We start from the raw sequence: 17,419 nt of genomic DNA, 5'->3' as shown, positions 1-17,419 counted from the left end.
TAGGTCATATTTAAATTTGTTCGGGGACCATGTGCCTGTTCATCAACAGCATCTTGGTTTACCTCTGCCACAGTTTGAGTAGTGACCACTCTCTCAGCACTCAGAGGGTTTGTATGTGAGGTGTTTGATGAGCGCTTGTATGTAAGTCATAGCTATTTTGGGAAAACTTGGAACTCGGGTTGGCTGTGGCTGGCTGGAGTACCCTGACTCCTGGCCACCTGCAGAGTGATGACATTCACTGTTCTTCCCAGTGATTCGCGCCATACAGACAGCCGATAAGCTTGGAATGCTTGATAATGTTTGCCCCTTTTGTTTTTGCTAATGAAAATGCTTGATATTAGGCTAGGTTGAAGGAATCTTATCTAGGGAAAGTACCTTTCACATCACAGGAAAGATTTTAATAACTTCCTCATCTTGATGAGTTTCATGGTAGAATGGACTCTATTCATATTCTCTGAAGCACTCTGCGTTTCCCTTAAAGGGTCTTTAATTGTTCTGCTTGAGAAGAGCTATCCTCCCCTGACACTCAGAAGCTATTTAAAACCTAGAATGCTGCCCTTCCCTTATGGGTCAGTTGTGCACGGGACAGACAGAACCCTTTATAGCCTCCCAAGAATTTTAGTGAGAAAAATGCAGCACCCTTGGAATATGTTCTCAGGATGTCCTAGAGTCTGAAAGAAGGTACTTTGTGATATCGCTAAACACCCCAGACTGCAGACAGATAATTCGAACATCTACAGAGATTCTTACAGACAGGTTTCTGTGTTTTAATCAGCTCTTGACTTAGATAAAAACCAGCAGCAACATTTACTGTTACTGTAGGATAAACAACTTGAAGTCAGGTTGGTTCTTACAAACCTGTCATCCTTGGCAGCTGCCTGAGGATTCATCACATGTTCCTGACGCTAACTGGAGCCCTGTGAGAACCTGCCAGTTTCAGTGAAAATTTAATGTCCTTTTTGCTTTCTCTTGATTTATTGGCTTTTCATTCGCGTTTACCTTGTCTCGTTAGTTGTGATTTTTGGAACATCAGCCAGTCAGTGCTTGGTTGGCTCTCACAACTTTAATGCCTCTTCAGCTGCAAACAGTTTCTGCTCACACAATGAGTACAATATTTGTAAAAAGCAGTGACAAGTAACGCCTCGCCAGGCAAGATCTTTCCATGTGTTATATTTCATCGAAGAAATGTAAGCAGGAGCCAAGTGAAGCAGATGTTTTTTTAAGGAAAATAATGATGCTGGTAATAGTAGGAGCTAACGTTAATTGAGCATGTAGTATATGTCAGACCCTGTGCTCAGAACTTAACCCATATTATCTCAGGACCTACGACAACTCCATGACGTTTTCATATAGGAAGGCTTATATTTGCTAAACAATTTGCCCAAGATCACCCACCTAGTAAATGGTACAGCCAGGATTGAACCCAAGCTATTCCGAGTCCAAGAGCCCAAGATGGCCTTGATCCTGCTTCTTAGTCAATGGACCCATTGTCTTAGGTCAGAACCTTTCTTTGACCCCCCAGAACTCTCCTGATGTTTTAAGCTCAATCCTCCCTGCATTCTTTCTAAATACATAGTTTCTTTTCTGCTCTGCTGAGCCTGCTGCAATCAACAGAGATGGGGTGGTTTTTGTTTTTGTAAGGAGATGTCTTATGTTTTTTCCTTTTGTTTTTCCTCCTCATTATCTCTTTTCTCTCGGTGTAAGAGGTACCACCCTTCCCTTCTTCCTTTATTTCTTAGAGATGACTCTAGATCCGTGGTGTCTGGAGAGCTTTTGGATCGTGATTGCTGGAGGAGGATGCACTGGCCTCAGTGGGTGGAAGCCAGGAATGCTGCTGAACCTTCTGTGATGTACAGGATAGGCCCCCAAAACAGTTATCTGGCCCCGAATGTCAATAGTGCTGAGCTCGAGAAACCCTGAGCTAAGTGATGTCTCTCTTCGCTCTTCTCATTTATCTCACATTTCCTTTATTCTGGCCTAAGCCCCAGACACCTTCATTGTCTTCTGTTCTCTTGAGACTCAAAATGTGGTCCATGGACCAGCAGCATCTGCATCACCCAGGAGCTTGTTGGAAATGGAGAGATTTGGGTGTGCTAGGGCCAGCTTGTACTGCCTTTCCAGCTGAATGTGTGCATCTCTTCCCAACTCTGTGTCCAGTGACTTCATGTTGGTAGCTTGAAATCATCATGGTGGGAGTATTTATACCAAGGAACTAAACAGGCTCCACAAATCACCACACCACGGTTTGGGCCTCCACCCTGGACCTATTGAATCGCAGCTTGCCTTTGGATAACATCCCTGGGTGATGACTTTGAGAAGCTCTGTCCTACTGTGCAGAATTCCCACTTTCCCTTTAGCTATGCACATGTGTCCCCAGTCCTCCAACAAAACAGCAACATCGACTTCTGCCCTGCCCAGCTGTTGACCTCACCCAGCACCTTCCTTTTGTTTATTTTTTGACCAGAGTTTTCTAAATCCATCTGTTTCTTTTCTTAAGTGTTTTCTCAGTTATATTTTAATTTCAACTCACTGTGGAAAACTTGGGAAACAGACCCTTGCAAGATTTGCTCTTGGCTGACAGCCCCCAGACCGAGGCAGATCGGTTCCCAGGTTGCCCCGCAAAGCTTATGGCAGCAGCCTCAGGGCAAGAACCCCGTTAGGAGATGGTGTGGGGGACCAGTGTAGGCTCCAGCTAGTAGAGGGCTGGCTGCCCAGAGGCATGCAGAGAGGCTGACCAGGCAGCAGAAGGTTGGGTTGTAGGGCAGTGACTGTTTGTATGTGATCAGCATTCCCTGGGCCACCCGATGAGAGCCTTGCCAATAGTAGGCTTTCAGTATTTGTCTCTTGAGAATGAAACTGATCTCTTGGGGGTGACCAGGGACTAAGCACCTAAGCACCTTCTGATGAAATCTGTGGCCTTACAGAGGCCCCAGATACTCAAGCCCCAGTCTCATGCTTTTGTATGTGATGATTCCTCATCGCCCCTGTTTGGTTGATGTTCATCTTGGCATTTGACTTTATTCCTGCTTACTTTCAATTGTTCTGCTTTTTCCTAAAAACTAAAAACAAAAACAATAAAACCCAAAACTTTCCAAAAACTTTCCTAAAAACAAATCATTTGCCACGGTCTTATCACAGACAAAAGTACTGTAGTTGGCCCTCACTTCCGAATTGGCTACGTAATTTTACAGCGTCCTTAGGAAAATTAGCCCTGGAAAAGCTGTTTGAGTTTCTCCTCCTCATCTTACAACTTGAGGGTATTGAAGGGGTTCTTAAACAGTGACCTGTTGGTACCCTCACTGCACAGCTGCCTTACTTCCCGAACTCTCTCCCTTGGACATTTGGAACCTGTATTACTCTGCTTCTGCTGCCTTTCTTCTCCTTTAGGGGCTAACCTTATAGCTTTCTTGGCTGTTATGTTCCTTTTACTAACTTCTTCCAAATCTGCATCTGGAATCCCGACTTGCAAATGACTTCTCCTCCTCTCTTTGCAAATGCTGGTTAAACAGTGGTGCTTGCGTATCCGCATCCTTGGCTCTAACCATGTGCCGCATAGTGACTTTTGCCACAGGCCTGGGAATATCTACCTGTAATAATGGTACCTGCCATGTGCTGGGTATGGCCCGAAGCACTTTCCTTTGCATTCTGTATATTTACAAAAATTCTGCAAGGTATGAATTATTATGTCTTAGGACTGATGAGGACACTCAGACTCAGCTCTAGTAGAGCTTATCAGGGCCTAATATGAGATTTGAAATCAAAGTCTGTTGGCCTCCATGTTGCAGAGGGGAAATGGCTTACTTACTCAGCTCGAATGCTTAAGTAGCAGGGCTGGGACTTCGAGCCACTCCCACTTTCTACCTGGAACATGTGCCTTTCTTTTTTTTTTTTTTTTAAAGACTTTATTTATTTATTTGACACAGAGAGAGACAGCGAGAGAGGGAACACAAGCAGGGGGAGTGGCAGAGGGAGAAGCAGGCTTCCCACTGAGCAGGGAGCCCGATGTAGGGCTCGATCCCAGGACCCTGGGATCATGACCTGAGCTGAAGGCAGATGCTTAAAGACTGAGCCACCCAGGTGCCCCAACATGTGCCTTTCTAAAACCAGACTTTTCAGGGACCTGGGTGGCTCAGTTGGTTAAGCATCTGCCTTTGGCTCGGGTATGATCCCGGGGTCCTGGGACTGAGTCCTGCATCGGGCTCCCTGCTTCTCCCTCTCCCTCTGCTCCTCCCCCTGCTCATGCTCGCTCTCTCTCTCTCTTAAGCAAATAAATTAATAAAATACTAAAAAAAATAAAACCAAACTTCTCAAGGTCCACTTGATGACGTATGATGTGCCTTAAGGTATGTTGTCATTGAACCCACCACAGAGCCACCTTGTGAAGCTAAATTTAGTGTGAGGAGGAAGTAGAAGTTGCCCAGGGGTACAGCTAGTAAGTGATCCCACCAAAACCATAGCGCAGGTGGTTTTCTCCCAATCTCTAGACGAGTTTTGTTGGACAGGCAGGTCCAGTATTTGACATTTCTATATTGTTTTCATTTTACTAACAAATCCTGAACGCATTACTTCATTTGATGGTCATACCCGTGCTGCCAAAGCTTGTGGTTTACTTTATTTTCCAGATGTGGAAATTGAAGCCCTGGAAAGTTGAGATTTACTCAGAGGCTAACGTGTGGTGGGATCTATGCTACGTAGCACTATTCCCACTATCCAGGCTTTCTATATAAAAAGGGAGGTCAAAATACCAGACAGAGAAAGCCAAATTAAAGATCTGCATGAGTAGGGCGCCTGGGTGGCTCAGTTGGTTAAGCGACTGCCTTCGGCTCAGGTCATGATCCTGGAGTCCCTGGATCGAGTCCCGCATCGGGCTCCCTGCTCGGCAGGGAGTCTGCTTCTCCCTCTGACCCTCCCCCCTCTCATGTGTTCTCTCTCATTCTCTCTCTCTCAAATAAATAAATAATAAAAAATAAAAAATAAAAAAAAAGATCTGCATGAGTAGGTGCGTCTGGGTGGGTCAGTGGGTTAAGCGTCCAACTCTTGGTTTTGGCTCAGGTGTCCTGGGATCGAGCCCCACGTCGGACTCCGCACTCAGTGGGGAGGCTGCTTGAGGATTCTGTCTTTCCCTCCCCCTCTGCCCCTCTCTGCTCACACGAGCATGCTCTCTCTCTCTCTCTCTCTCAAATAAATAAATAAATCTTCAAAAAAAAAAAAAAGATCTGAGTACATGCTGGCAGCATGCTGCATGATGGCTGGTGGTCAGTTTAAACTTGATTTATCCCAAGCAAATATTTTTTCTCTAATACTCTTGTCCAGGTTAGTACTTCCCTGCTGTCCTTTTTCTTTTTTGGTGTGTGTGTGTGTATGTGTGTGCATGTGCAAGCACAAATCTCTCTTGATTTCATTCAATTGAAGTGAAATTCACATAATATAAAATTAACCATTTAGTTTTATTTTATTTTTAGAGAGAGCACAAGCCGGGGGGAGGAGCAGAGGCAGAGAGAAAGAGAGAATTTTTTTTTTTAAGATTTATTTATTTATTTTAGAGAGAGATTGAGAGAGAGAGAGAGCATGGGTGGGAGGGAGAGAGAGAATCTTTAGCAGACTCCGTGCTGAGTGCGGAGCCCAATGTAGGGCTTGATCTTACGACCCTGAGATCATGACCTAAGCCAAAACCAAGACTCGGTCACTTAACCGACTGAGCCACCCAGGCGCCCTAGGAAAGAGAATCCTAAGCAGGCTCCACACTCAGCATGGAGCCCAACACGGGGCTCAATCTCACGACCCTGAGATCATGACCTGAGCAGAAATAAGAGACGCTTAACTGACTGAGCCACCCAGGTGCCCCCAAATTAACTATTTCAACGTATCCTGTCCAGTGACATTTAGTATATATATTCACAATATTGTGACCTCTGTGTAGTTCTAAAAACATTTTCAAAACCTCAAAAGAAAACCCATATCCACGAAGCAGTTACTCCCTATTCCTTCCTTCGCCCAGCCTCTGGCAGCACAGATCTGCTGTCTCTCCATTGACTTATTCTAGATATTCCATATAAGTGGAATCATACAATGTGTGACCTTTTGTGTCTGGCTTCTTTTACTTAGTATAATGTTTTCAAGTTTCATCCAAGTTGTAGCATCTATCAGTACTTCATTCCTTTTAATGACTGAGTAATATTGCACTTTGTGTATTTTATCCATTTTTCCTTTGGTGGACATTTGAGTTGTATCCACCTTTTGGCTCTTAGGAATAGTGCTGCCGTGAACATTCGTGTACAAACATTTGAGTACCTGTTTCCAGCTCTTTTGGGTATATTCCTAGAAGTAGAATTGCTGGGTCATATGGTAATTCTGTCTTTAACGTTTTGGGGAACTGCCAAATTGTTTTCCACGGCAGGTGCACCATTTTACATTCCCATCAGCAGTGCACAAGGGTTTTAATTTCTCCACCTCCATCCTCTCCAAACACTTGTTATTTTCCATTTTTGTTTTGTAACAGCTATCCTCATGTGTGTGAAAGGGTATCTCATGATTTTGATTTGCATTTTCCAAATGGCTCATGTTGAGCATCTTTTCATATGCTTATTGGCATCTTTGGAGAAATGTCTGTTCAAGTCCTTTGCCCATTTTTGAATTGCATTTGTTTGTCTTTGGTTGTTTGAATTGTAAGAGTTGTAATCTGGATACTAGACCTTTATCAGATTTATGATTTGGAAATATTTTCTCCCATCCTGTAGGTTATCATTTCATTTTCTTGATAATGTTTTTTGATACACAAAAGTTTTAATTGTGGTAAAGTCCTGCTTACCTATTTTTTTCTGTTGCTCATGCTTTTGGTGCCATATCTAAGAATCCATTGCCAAATCCAAGATCATGAAGATTTGCCTCTATGTTTTCTTTTAAGAGTTTTGTTGTTTTGGGGCACCTGGGTGGCTCAGTCATTTAAGCGTCTGCCTTAGGCTCGGGTCATGATCCCGGAGTCCTGGGATCAAGCCCTGCATTGGGCTCTCTGCTCAGCGGGAAGCCTGCTTCTCCCTCTCCCTCTGCCCCTCCCCCAGCTCATGCTCTCTTTCCCTCTCTCTCGCTCTCTCAAATAAATAAATAAAATCTTAAAAAAAAATTTTGTCATTTTAGCTCACGTATTTAGGTTACTGATCCATTTTGGGTTAGTTTCTGTGTATCGTAGAGATAGGGGTCCAAGCTGATTCTTTTGCGTGTGAATGTCTACTTGTCCCAGCATCGTTTTTTTTTTTTTAAAGATTTTATTTATTTATTTGAGAGAGAGAGAGCACATGAGAGGTAGGAGGGTCAGAGGGAGAAGCAGACCCCCTGCCAAGCGGGGAGCCTGATGCAGGACTCGATCCCGGGACTCCAGGATCATGACCTGAGCCAAAGGCAGTCGCTTAACCAACTGAGCCACCCAGGCGTCCCAGCATCGTTTTTTGAAGACTATTTTTTCCCCATCAAATGGTCTTGGCACCATTGTCAGAGATTGACTGACCATACATTATAGGTTTTTCTAAATTCTCAATTATAATTCTGTGCATTATTACACTGGCAGGATTACTGTAGCTTTTTAATAACTTTTGAAATCCAGAAGTGTGAGTCCTCCAACTTTGTTCTTTCTCAGTATTGTTTTGGCTGGTCAGGGCTCATTGAAATTCCTTATGAATTTGAGGATCAGCTTTTCCGTTTCTGCAAAAATGGCTGTTGGAAATTTGACAGAGATTGCATTGAATTTGTAGGTCACTTTGGGTATAACAATATTAAGTCTTTTGTTATGGTTAATTTTGTGTGTCAGTCGGATTGGGCCCCAATGCCCAGATATTTGGTCAAATGTTATTCTAGGTCTATCTGTAAGGGTGCTTCTGAATAAGGTTTGAATTGTAGACTGAGTAAAGCAGATTGCCCTCTCTAATGTCTGTGGGCCTCATCCACTCAATTGAAAACCAGAATAGAACAAAAAGGCTCAGTAAGAGGGAACGTCACCTACCTGACTGTTCAACTGGGCCATTGGTCTTCTCCTGTCCTCAGCCTGGAACTACATATGCAGCTCTCCTGGGTTTACACCTTGCCAGCTGAAGAGCTGAGGACTTACAGCCTCCATAATGGCAAGAGCCAATTCATTATAACAAATTACTTCTCCCCCGCCACCCTGACAGGAAACTAGGAATACAGGGTTCATTTACACACACACACACGCGCGCGCGCACACACGCACCCTGTTGTTCTTTTCTCTGGAGAACCTTGACTAATCCAGTCTTCCAATCCATCAACCTATCTTTCCATTTATTTAGGTTTCCTTTAGCTTTTTTCTCAGTGTTTCACGCTTTCCAGAGTTCAAGTCTTGGTTAAATTTATTCCTAGATATTTTATTTTTCTGGATACTATTATAAATGGAATTTTTTTTTTTTAATTTCCTTTTCAGATCATACATTGCTGTTGTATAGAAACCACTGATTTTTGCATGTTGATCTTGTATCAACTTCGCTGAATGTGTTTATCAGCTCTAGTAACTCTTGTAGATTCTTTGGGGTTTTATATATCCTGTCATCTGTGAATAGAGATGGTTGTATTTTTTCCTTTCCAATTCGGATGCCTTTTATTTTACTTGCCTAACTGCTCTGGCCAGGACTTCCAGTACACCGTTGAATAGCACTGCTGAAGGTGGGCATCCTTGGCTTTTCCTGATTTTAGAGGGATGGCTTTTTGTCTTTCACTGTTGAGTATGATGCTCACTGTGAGTTTTCATTTTTTTTTAAATAAAGGCACTTTATCATGTTGAAATTCTCTTCTGTTCCTAGTTTTCTGATTGTTTTCATCATGAAAAGGTGTTGAATTTTGTCAAATGTTTTTCCTACATCAGTCAAGGTGATCAGGTGTTTTTACCCTTCGTTCTGGTAGTGTGGTGTATTACATTGATTGGTTTTCTTGCTGGTGTCCTTTTATGTCCTTGCCAGCAGCATTCTCTCAGGCATGCAGTTTCAAATATTTGACTAAGCTTCATTTTTCCATTCTCTGAGATGTTCACTGTGTGTCCTACCTTTTCAGTTCTCCTCTCGGCACCCTCCCTGTCTCATCACACCTGTGTATTCAGTACTCTTCTAACTCATGGTTAAGCTTTCTTTCCCTAGTCTTATCTCCCTTTGAACTAGCTGTTCACATGTGCTAGATTAATCCCCTTAAAGCACCCTTATTTTCCCTCATATTTATGCCCTGTGATGATTTTCCATTGTTCATCAGATCAAGTCCAAACTCATGCTGACATTTAGAACCTTTCCTAATCCAGTTCCACACCACCTCTCACGTCCCGCTTATTTATCACAAATAGAAACTGCACACTGAGTCCCACCTAATAATAACTTTTAATTTTACTGTTAGATTTGTAACACAGTAAGCACCTAAGTTTGATTTCCTATATCTTTGCCCTTATTTTCCTAGTTTCTCAACCTTCGCAATAAATTGCTAAAAATGGCATTTTCTCTAATTTGTGAAGGTGCATTCCGTATGTCCTTATTGTAAAAGCTTCCTAGACTCCTTTCTTGTATTTGACTGGGGCATGCATTCAAAGAAGTGAGAAAGTATTGTCTTAATGTGTTGGACAGTATGAAAAAAGCAAGTTGCTGGACACGATGTTCAGTATGAAAAGACATATTCATGTGCATAGGCCACTTCTGGAAAGATATATTGGAAATTATTAATAGTGGTTACTCCTGGGAAGTGGGACTGGGTTGGACAGAAGAGAGAAATTCCTTTTCACTCTGTATCCTTTTGTGCTGTTGGAATTGTTTCGTGCATTTGAAAAAAAGAGGAGAAACAATGATTAATTCCTTTTTTCTCCTGGCTTTTAATTCCAGTTTCAACCTCTTCTATGCTATATAAGAGTGGCTACATCTTAAAAGCTTTTAATGCCTTTTAGAAACTTTGGGCCATGGGCGCCTGGGTGGCTCAGTTAAGCGTCTGCCTTCCGCTCAGGTCATGATCCCAGGGTCCTGGGATAGAGCCCCGCATCGGGCTCCCTGCTCTGCGGGAAGCCTGCTTCTCCCTCTCCCTCTGCCTGCCACTCTCCCTGCTTGTGTGCGCGCTCTCTCTCTCTCTCAAATAAATAAAATCTTTAAAAAAAAAAAACAACAAAAAACTTTGGGCCAGTTGATGAACTGAAACAGTCCTTTTCACCATGTTACCTACTTTTCACGTCATTGCAGTACATTATCAAGTAGCCCTATTTCAGCGGGTTTAGTTTTACCCACCAAAAACTGCTGTCATTTTTAGGAAGTCCTATCCTTATGTCATGTTGTGAGTAAATCGGAGTTGTTGGAATACACATGGATTTGTTCCTGGAAGGAAAACCGAGAAAGCATGGCCAAATATAATGATTGATGAATTGTTTAACACTTGGAATACCGTATTTCATTGACTCATATTTATTGGGCATTCTGAGGTCTCTGAAATTGAGCTGCTCCTTACATTTACTACCTCCAAGTAGCAGAGGTGATGTACTTAGTCATTGTCTGCACATGTATGGGCTTGGTCAGGGCTGTTCCTACTGTCATGACAGTTGAGTTATATGTACTGTTGGGACCACATGTTAGTTTACTTTTCGCTTTAAAAGATCGCACTGTGATTCAACGCTTAAGTGGGAAAAAAAAAACTGGATGAAGAAAGGCATAGAAACAGAACAGTAGGGTATAAATTTGATTTTATGTGAGGCAAACTATCTGTCACTGGAGGAATGAGCACAGTTTCATATTTTCTTGCAAAGCTACAATCAAGTGTTTTATGGGACCTGAGAAAGGAAGACAGCCTAGGTATATAAGGTTTTGTCACTGAGAAAATGCAAAAGATGTCACATGCCGGGCAGTGCACCTGGAAACAGGGAAACCCGCTGTGGTTCTCAACATAAATAAGGAATTTTTAGAGCTGCAGGAAGCTGGTGTGACCAATTCATGGGTCTCCTAGGACCGTCACGAAGGCATCCTGTCCTAGTTTAAGTGGGCAACCGTTTTTCTCCTTAGTGGCGCGTAAAATAAGTGTGCTTCTTATAACGAATGGCCCCTTGGATTCAGTCAGAAATAGCATTTACCTCCGATACAGCCCTTTCCTGATGGTGACTGCTTTCGAACTGACCGTACCACGACGTAATCATAGTCGTGATTGTGATCACAGGGATCTTGGGAAGCTGCAGAGACCCAGGTCACAATACAGGAACAAAATAATTGCCTGGTTTTGCACGAAATAGGTATTCCTGCCTGTTTTCCTGGTCTTCTCAGATACAGCCCGGCATAGAGTGCAGACTCTGGAGGCAGGCAGCCCTTCACTAGCAATCACCTTGTGTAAGTGCCGTGACCTCCCCCTGCCTGCTCTCTGTCACACAGGCCTAGCACCTATCCCAGCTTTGTTACGAAGGCGAAATTAGTTAAATTAGTTAATACAAATGAGGTGTTTATAACAATACCTGGCTGAAAGCAAGCAGCGTATGTTAGCTGCTATTTTTGACTGGCATTATTTTCTGTGAACCCTAAGTGTCAGTTGGTACACAGAGTAGTTTGAGGTGAGGGTGTGATTGTCAATCCTGTTGCTACCTTGTTGGTTCCAGTTTAGGGCTAATAACACTGCTCACTTCCTCCTCCCAATTATAGACAGTCCCTGACTTACGATCATTCGACTCTACAATGGTGTGGGAGTGATACACATTCAGTAGAAACCATACCCTGCATTTAAAATTTTGATCTTTTTCCCAGGCTAGCACTATGCAACATGCCCCTCTCTCTGGTGACGCTGGGCAGGGCCAGTCAGCCACTCGATCTCGGGGGTCAGCAACCAGTCAGCCACTCGATCTTGGGGGTCAGCAACCAGTCAGCCACTCGATCTTGGGGGTCAGCAACCAGTCAACCACTCGATCTTGGGGGTCAGCAACCAGTACACTTACAACCCTTCTGCACCCCTACAGCCATTCCGGTTTTCACTTTCAGAACAGTAGTCGGTACATCCCATGAGATACTCAACACTTTATTATCAAATAGGCTTTGTGTTGGATGCCTTTCTCCCACTGCAGGCTAATGTAAGTGTTCTGAGCACATCTAAGGTCAGCTCGGTGAGCTATGATGTTTGGGAGGTTAGGTGTAGTAAGTGCATTTTCCACTTAATGACATTTTCTGCTTACAGTGGGTTTACTGGCATGGGACCCCACCATACGTTGAGGAAGGTCTATTATCCCACCCTTTTGGGGGCATATTGATTTTGATTTTTTAGAATATTGCGTATGATTGAGATACATAGATTCACACACTTTTGTACAGTAAAATAAAATGGAATTAGAATTCGTTTGGGGAAGAAAAACCTTCTTATTTTTATTGTTTATTTTTTAAAGTTTGTTTTTATTCTTTTTAGAGAGAGCGCGCACAGAGGGAGAGTCTCAGGCAGACCCCGTGCTGAGCGCAAAACATGACTTGAGGCTCGATCTCACGACCCTGAGATCATGACCTGAGCTGAAATCAAGAGTGAGATGCTTAACTGACTGAGCCACCCTGGTGCCCCCCAAAAAAACCTTTTTAATACATTATTCTTTTAAAAATCCCATGCTTGTGTTTGCAGCATTAGCCAAGGCTAAATCTGGACAGCTTTTAGTCTGATAGCACTCTCCCAGTATACAAGCAATGAGTGCCTCTGACAAGACTCATAGCCTCCAAGACTGCTGGTCTCAGCAGGGTCGGGTTCCATTTCTAGCCTATGACCGTGGCCCATGACTAAAGCAGCAGGGCTGTTGATGCTTTTCTGAGCACTGTGCAGGGCTGTTTCAGTTAGTTATTTCTAGTTGTGTGATATTTAAGTGTTGCATTGGGCCCTCAGCTGTTGAAAAACAGGATACTATTTCTGTTACAGCTGACGGTGAACATAGACTGCCTCTTGGAGACATATTACTAACTGAAGGATAGTTGATGGGAATCATCAAGTATTGAATTGAGGCTTAATTCTAGAATAACCTTAGGAATGATTTCCTCTCGCTGAATTAAATTTGAACTATTTCGTTTTCTTCCTTTTTTTTTTTTTTAAGATTTTATTTATCTATTTGAGAGCGAGAGCACAAGCAGAGGGAGAGGGAGAAGCAGGTTCCCTAGGGAGCCCGAAAGGCTCCATCCCAGGACCCCGAGATCATGACCTGAGCTGAAGGCAGATGCTTAACTCACTGAGCCACCCAGGTGCCCCTGAACTATTTCGTTTTCAATAATCGTCTAAAATAATTGGGCCAACCAGTTCTTTATATTGAGCTTGCTTGTAAAAATTAGGTGTTTTGTGTCAACTTTTGTCTTTGTGCAAAACAAGGTAAAATGTTCCAGTGAAGACTTGAAAGCTGCAAAGGGGTTATAAACTGAGCTTGTGGTGGCTGAAAGCTAACCAGATAGGTTTTTCCATGATTTCGATTAATGACGGGAAAGCATTCCACAGTTTATTCCCTCTGGGATTTTATGTATAATTCAGAAAATCTTAGTTTTGTCTATACTTCTTTTTTTTTTTTAAGATTTTATTTATTTATTTTAGAGAGAATGAGAGACAGCACAAGAGGGAAGAGGGCAGAGGGAGAAGCAGACCCCCTGCTGAGCAGGGAGCCCGATGCGGGACTCGATCCGGGGACTCCAGGATCGTGACCTGAGCCGAAGGCAGTCGCTCAACCAACTGAGCCACCCAGGCGCCCTGTCTATACTTCTTTTTAAGCAATCAAACCCGTAGTTTTAAATATGATGTTGGTGGTATCATTTGTTAATTACGTGATTAGAAATTTATTGTCCGTGAAAAATGACACACAAAAAAGGCATGTGCAGTGAAGCTTAAAATAGCACATCTTCACGTCCATGCAAATTCCCTGGACTCCTTATATGACCTAGTTATGTATTACTCACAGAAAGAAAAACCTCAGGCACTTTCAGCTACTCCGAGAGCTAGATATTACATTTAAATGTTTTATATACTTAATAGTTTTATTGTTTACTCATAATTTTTCCACAAGTGCCAAAAGCATTTTTCATGATTAAGCTTTTAAAAGGGTAACAGATTTGGCATTTTTATTTTATCTTATTTTATTTATTTTTAAAGATTTTATTTGTTTATTTGTAAGAGCACAGAACCGCAGTTCGGGGGCTGAGGGGGAGAGGGAGAGAGAATCCCAAGCAGACTGCGCCGAGTGGGGAGCCTGCCTCGGGGGCTTGATCCCACGACTCCGAGATCATGACGCAAGCTGAAACCAAGAGCCAGAGGCTTAACCAACTGAGCCACTCAGGTGCCCCAAGATTTGGCATTTTAGAATGGGTCTTGACAGTCAGTAACTTCTTGTTCGGAGCTTTTCGATTCCTTAAAGTAAAATACACAAGTCTCAAACATGATTATCCAGGTTACTTGTACTTAAATTCTTTAAACATATCCAGCTTTACTTTGTGACTGACCTGTCTGTGTTTTTTTTTTTTGTTTCTCAAACATAGAGCTGCCAAATGCTGTTAAACCAACTAAGAGAAATCACAGGCATTCAGGACCCTTCCTTTCTTCATGAAGCTCTGAAGGTTAGTTTCAAGGCCGCTGTTAGTCAACAGGCTTTAAAACAGTTGTCCATATCATAGTTATGTCAGATCAAGCTGTTTTTATGCCAAAATGAAAGTGCATATAGGGACAGGAGCTCTATGGGTCAGATGACCCAGTATCATCAATGGCCCAATAGGGTGGGGGAGAAGTTGGGAATGGCGAGCGACTCAACTGGGGAGGACCCTGCAGGGCAGAAGAGATTTAAGAAATGCATCAGCCAATTGCATTGTATAGCCTTTATGTGGCTCCTGACTCAAACACACACACACTAAAAAATCTTTGAGTTAGGCAAGTTTGAACTGGTGATTTGATATTAAAACACGTGTTACTATTAAGGTGTGATAATAACATTGTGGGTTATATTTTTACGTTTTCATGTACTGATAAGATGCTTAGGATTTGTTTCAAAATGTCTGGGAGAGGTTAGGCAGAATAGATAAGATTGAGCCTAACTTGATATTTGTTGAAGGTGAGTGGTGGGTGCCTGGGGTTCAGCTATACATTCCCTCTGCCTCTACCATTGTAAATGTTAGAAAGTTTTCCTAATAAAAAGTTAAAAACAAATAGAAATGTGATCAGCACTATAGAATATGGTAACTGCTTGGCATGTTTGCTGTAGGGGCCGACTTCATTTAGAATCTCTGTTTTCATTGCCAGCCCCCTTTTGACACATCATGCCTTAGCTAATGTGTGAAATCGGAGTAGTAGCATCCAGAGCTACTGAGACCAGATCTCAGCAAGATTTCATTCTTGTTTGCGTGGGGTGGGAAGTCAGAACATGGCGGCTCCCCTGCTGTAAACCAGGAGTTTGATAGATGCTTTGAGCATGGGACACTCGCTATCCTCCACCATACTGTCTGTCTTCTACTTTCTACCCTAGAATTATGCCCTGACTTACTCAGAATGTCGCTGAGGTAGTAAGGAGTTAAACCAAAAAACTAACTCAACTATTTTAAATGCTGTGATGCTTTACTTTTGAAATTTCTGGGTTTTCTTTTTTTTTTCCCCTTTCTTTAGGCCAGTAATGGTGACATCACCCAGGCAGTCAGCCTTCTCACCGAGGAAAGAGTTAAAGAGCCCAGTCAAGACACTGTTGCTACAGAACCGTCTGAAGTAGAGGGCAGCACTGCTGACAAAGAAGTTTTAGCAAGTAAGTATATGCCGTCTTGGTCCTGCCGTGAACTAGCAGGAAATATGTGAGTTTCCCATCAATCACATCAACCCTTTTGGAATAGTGCTAATCATAGCTAATTATTGAACCATATGAATCACTATGTGCCAGGCCTAATTCTAAGCAATTACATGAATTCATTCATTCATTCATTCATTCTGCATTTATTTAATGAGCACCTACTATGTGCCAAGCACTCTTTTAAACACTGGAAATAAACAGAATCCTTGCCTTCATGTAGCTTACTTTCTCGTGGGGGAGATCACTAAATCAATGAGTAAATTATATGGCATATTAGAATGATAAGTACCATAGAGAAAAGTAAAGGATGGAATGAAAGAAATGAAAAAAGTAGCGGCGAGGATTGGATTTTTACTAGCGGGGCCTTCTGAGAAGGTGAAAGGGAGCTGAGGGAGTCAGTGAGGTCTTAAGACAGGGATGTATACCACCTGCTCAAGGACAGCAAGGAGGCGGGAGCTGAGGCTTTAGCGGGTGAGAGGTGAGGCCGTGGAGGGACCAGGAGGCAGGTCCTGCAGAGACTTACTGCGTGCTTGGCTTTTCCTCTAGCTAGAGGCTAGCCAGCGGAGAGCTTGGAGCAGAGGAATGACGTCCACTGGTTTCCATTTCCTAAAGGTCATTCGGACGGCTCTGTTGAGAACAGAATTGCAGGGGGAGGTAATGAGCATGGGTCAGAGCAGGGAGCCCCGGACAGTCAGGACGCTTTGCAGGGTCTGGCGGTGTGGGCTAGCGGGTAGTGGTGGGAGGGTGAGGAGTAAGAAAATCCTAGTGGGATTTTCTTACAGCAGATATAAGGGGTGTGAAAGAGAGAGGACTTAAAGGCAGCTCCAGGTTTTTTCCTAAGCAGCGAAAATGCTGGAGTTGCACTAAGCACCCTGGGAATGGCTGCCGCTAGAGCAGATCTGGGTGGCAGATGAAGGAAATGCTGTTTGAGGCACCTGCAAGACGTCAGGTGGAGTGTCGCAAAGGCAGTGAGGATCCAAGCATGCAGCTCAGGGGAGAGATCCGGTTGCAGAGAGAGAAAACTTGGAATCGTAAACCTGTGAATGGGATGTGAAGTTAGGGGACCAGGTGAGCTTTCCAAGGAGTTGGGGTGCACGGAAGGGAACAGGTTCAGTGACTAAGCGGTGGATACTCCCAGTGCTTAGAGGCCGGGGCAGGTGAACAGTGTCCAGGGACATTGGAAGAAGACCAGGAGAGCTGGGAGAACGGGACTCTGGAAGCCAAGGAGGCTTCCTGGAAGAGGGAGCCATCAGCTAGGGCAGATGGAGTTAATGGATATTTGGACTTTTTGCAGTTTTGAGCTATTCTGAATAATGCTGTTATGAATATCCATATCCTTGTATATCTCTTTCAGTGCAATAATGACTCTTCAGTCAATGTTTTTCTTTTTTTAGAGAGAGCGCGCGTGCGTGTGCATGCGCCTGTACCGGGGGGAGGGGCAGAGGGAGAGAGAGAGAGAGAGAGAGAGAGAATCCCAAGCAGACTCCACGCTGAGTGTAGCGCCTAATGTGGGGCTCGATCTCACGACCCTGAGATCATGACCTGAGCCAAAATCAAGAGTTAGACGCTGCCCCAACGTTTTTCTTTTTAAAGAAGTCAGGTGCCCCAACGTTTTTCTTTTTAAAATTCATTCCTGTTGAAGGTTATAAATAGTTC

The 17,419-nt window shown here is 43.3% G+C and overlaps 1 protein-coding gene across 5 annotated transcripts in view; it reads left to right on the top strand.

Annotated features, from left to right (window-relative positions):
* Positions 1 to 17,419, top strand: part of USP28 (ubiquitin specific peptidase 28) — a 59,134-nt gene that overhangs the window by 1,433 nt on the left and 40,282 nt on the right. For 4 of the 5 annotated variants that reach the window (XM_032427821.1, XM_032427819.1, XM_032427820.1 and 1 more), the window contains exons 2-3: positions 14,475 to 14,552; positions 15,589 to 15,721. In XM_032427821.1, the coding sequence (XP_032283712.1) occupies positions 14,475 to 14,552; positions 15,589 to 15,721 (211 nt within the window). Of the gene's footprint in view, positions 1 to 14,474; positions 14,553 to 15,588; positions 15,722 to 17,419 lie in introns of those variants that run through there. The other variant, XM_032427822.1, reaches the window with a different exon arrangement.

This window comes from Phoca vitulina, unplaced genomic scaffold (genome assembly GCF_004348235.1).
Source record: "Phoca vitulina isolate PV1807 unplaced genomic scaffold, GSC_HSeal_1.0 scaffold38, whole genome shotgun sequence".
NCBI lineage: Eukaryota > Metazoa > Chordata > Mammalia > Carnivora > Phocidae > Phoca > Phoca vitulina.
Note: the sequence above shows the minus strand (reverse complement) of the source record. Positions and strands in the feature narration are given on the sequence as shown.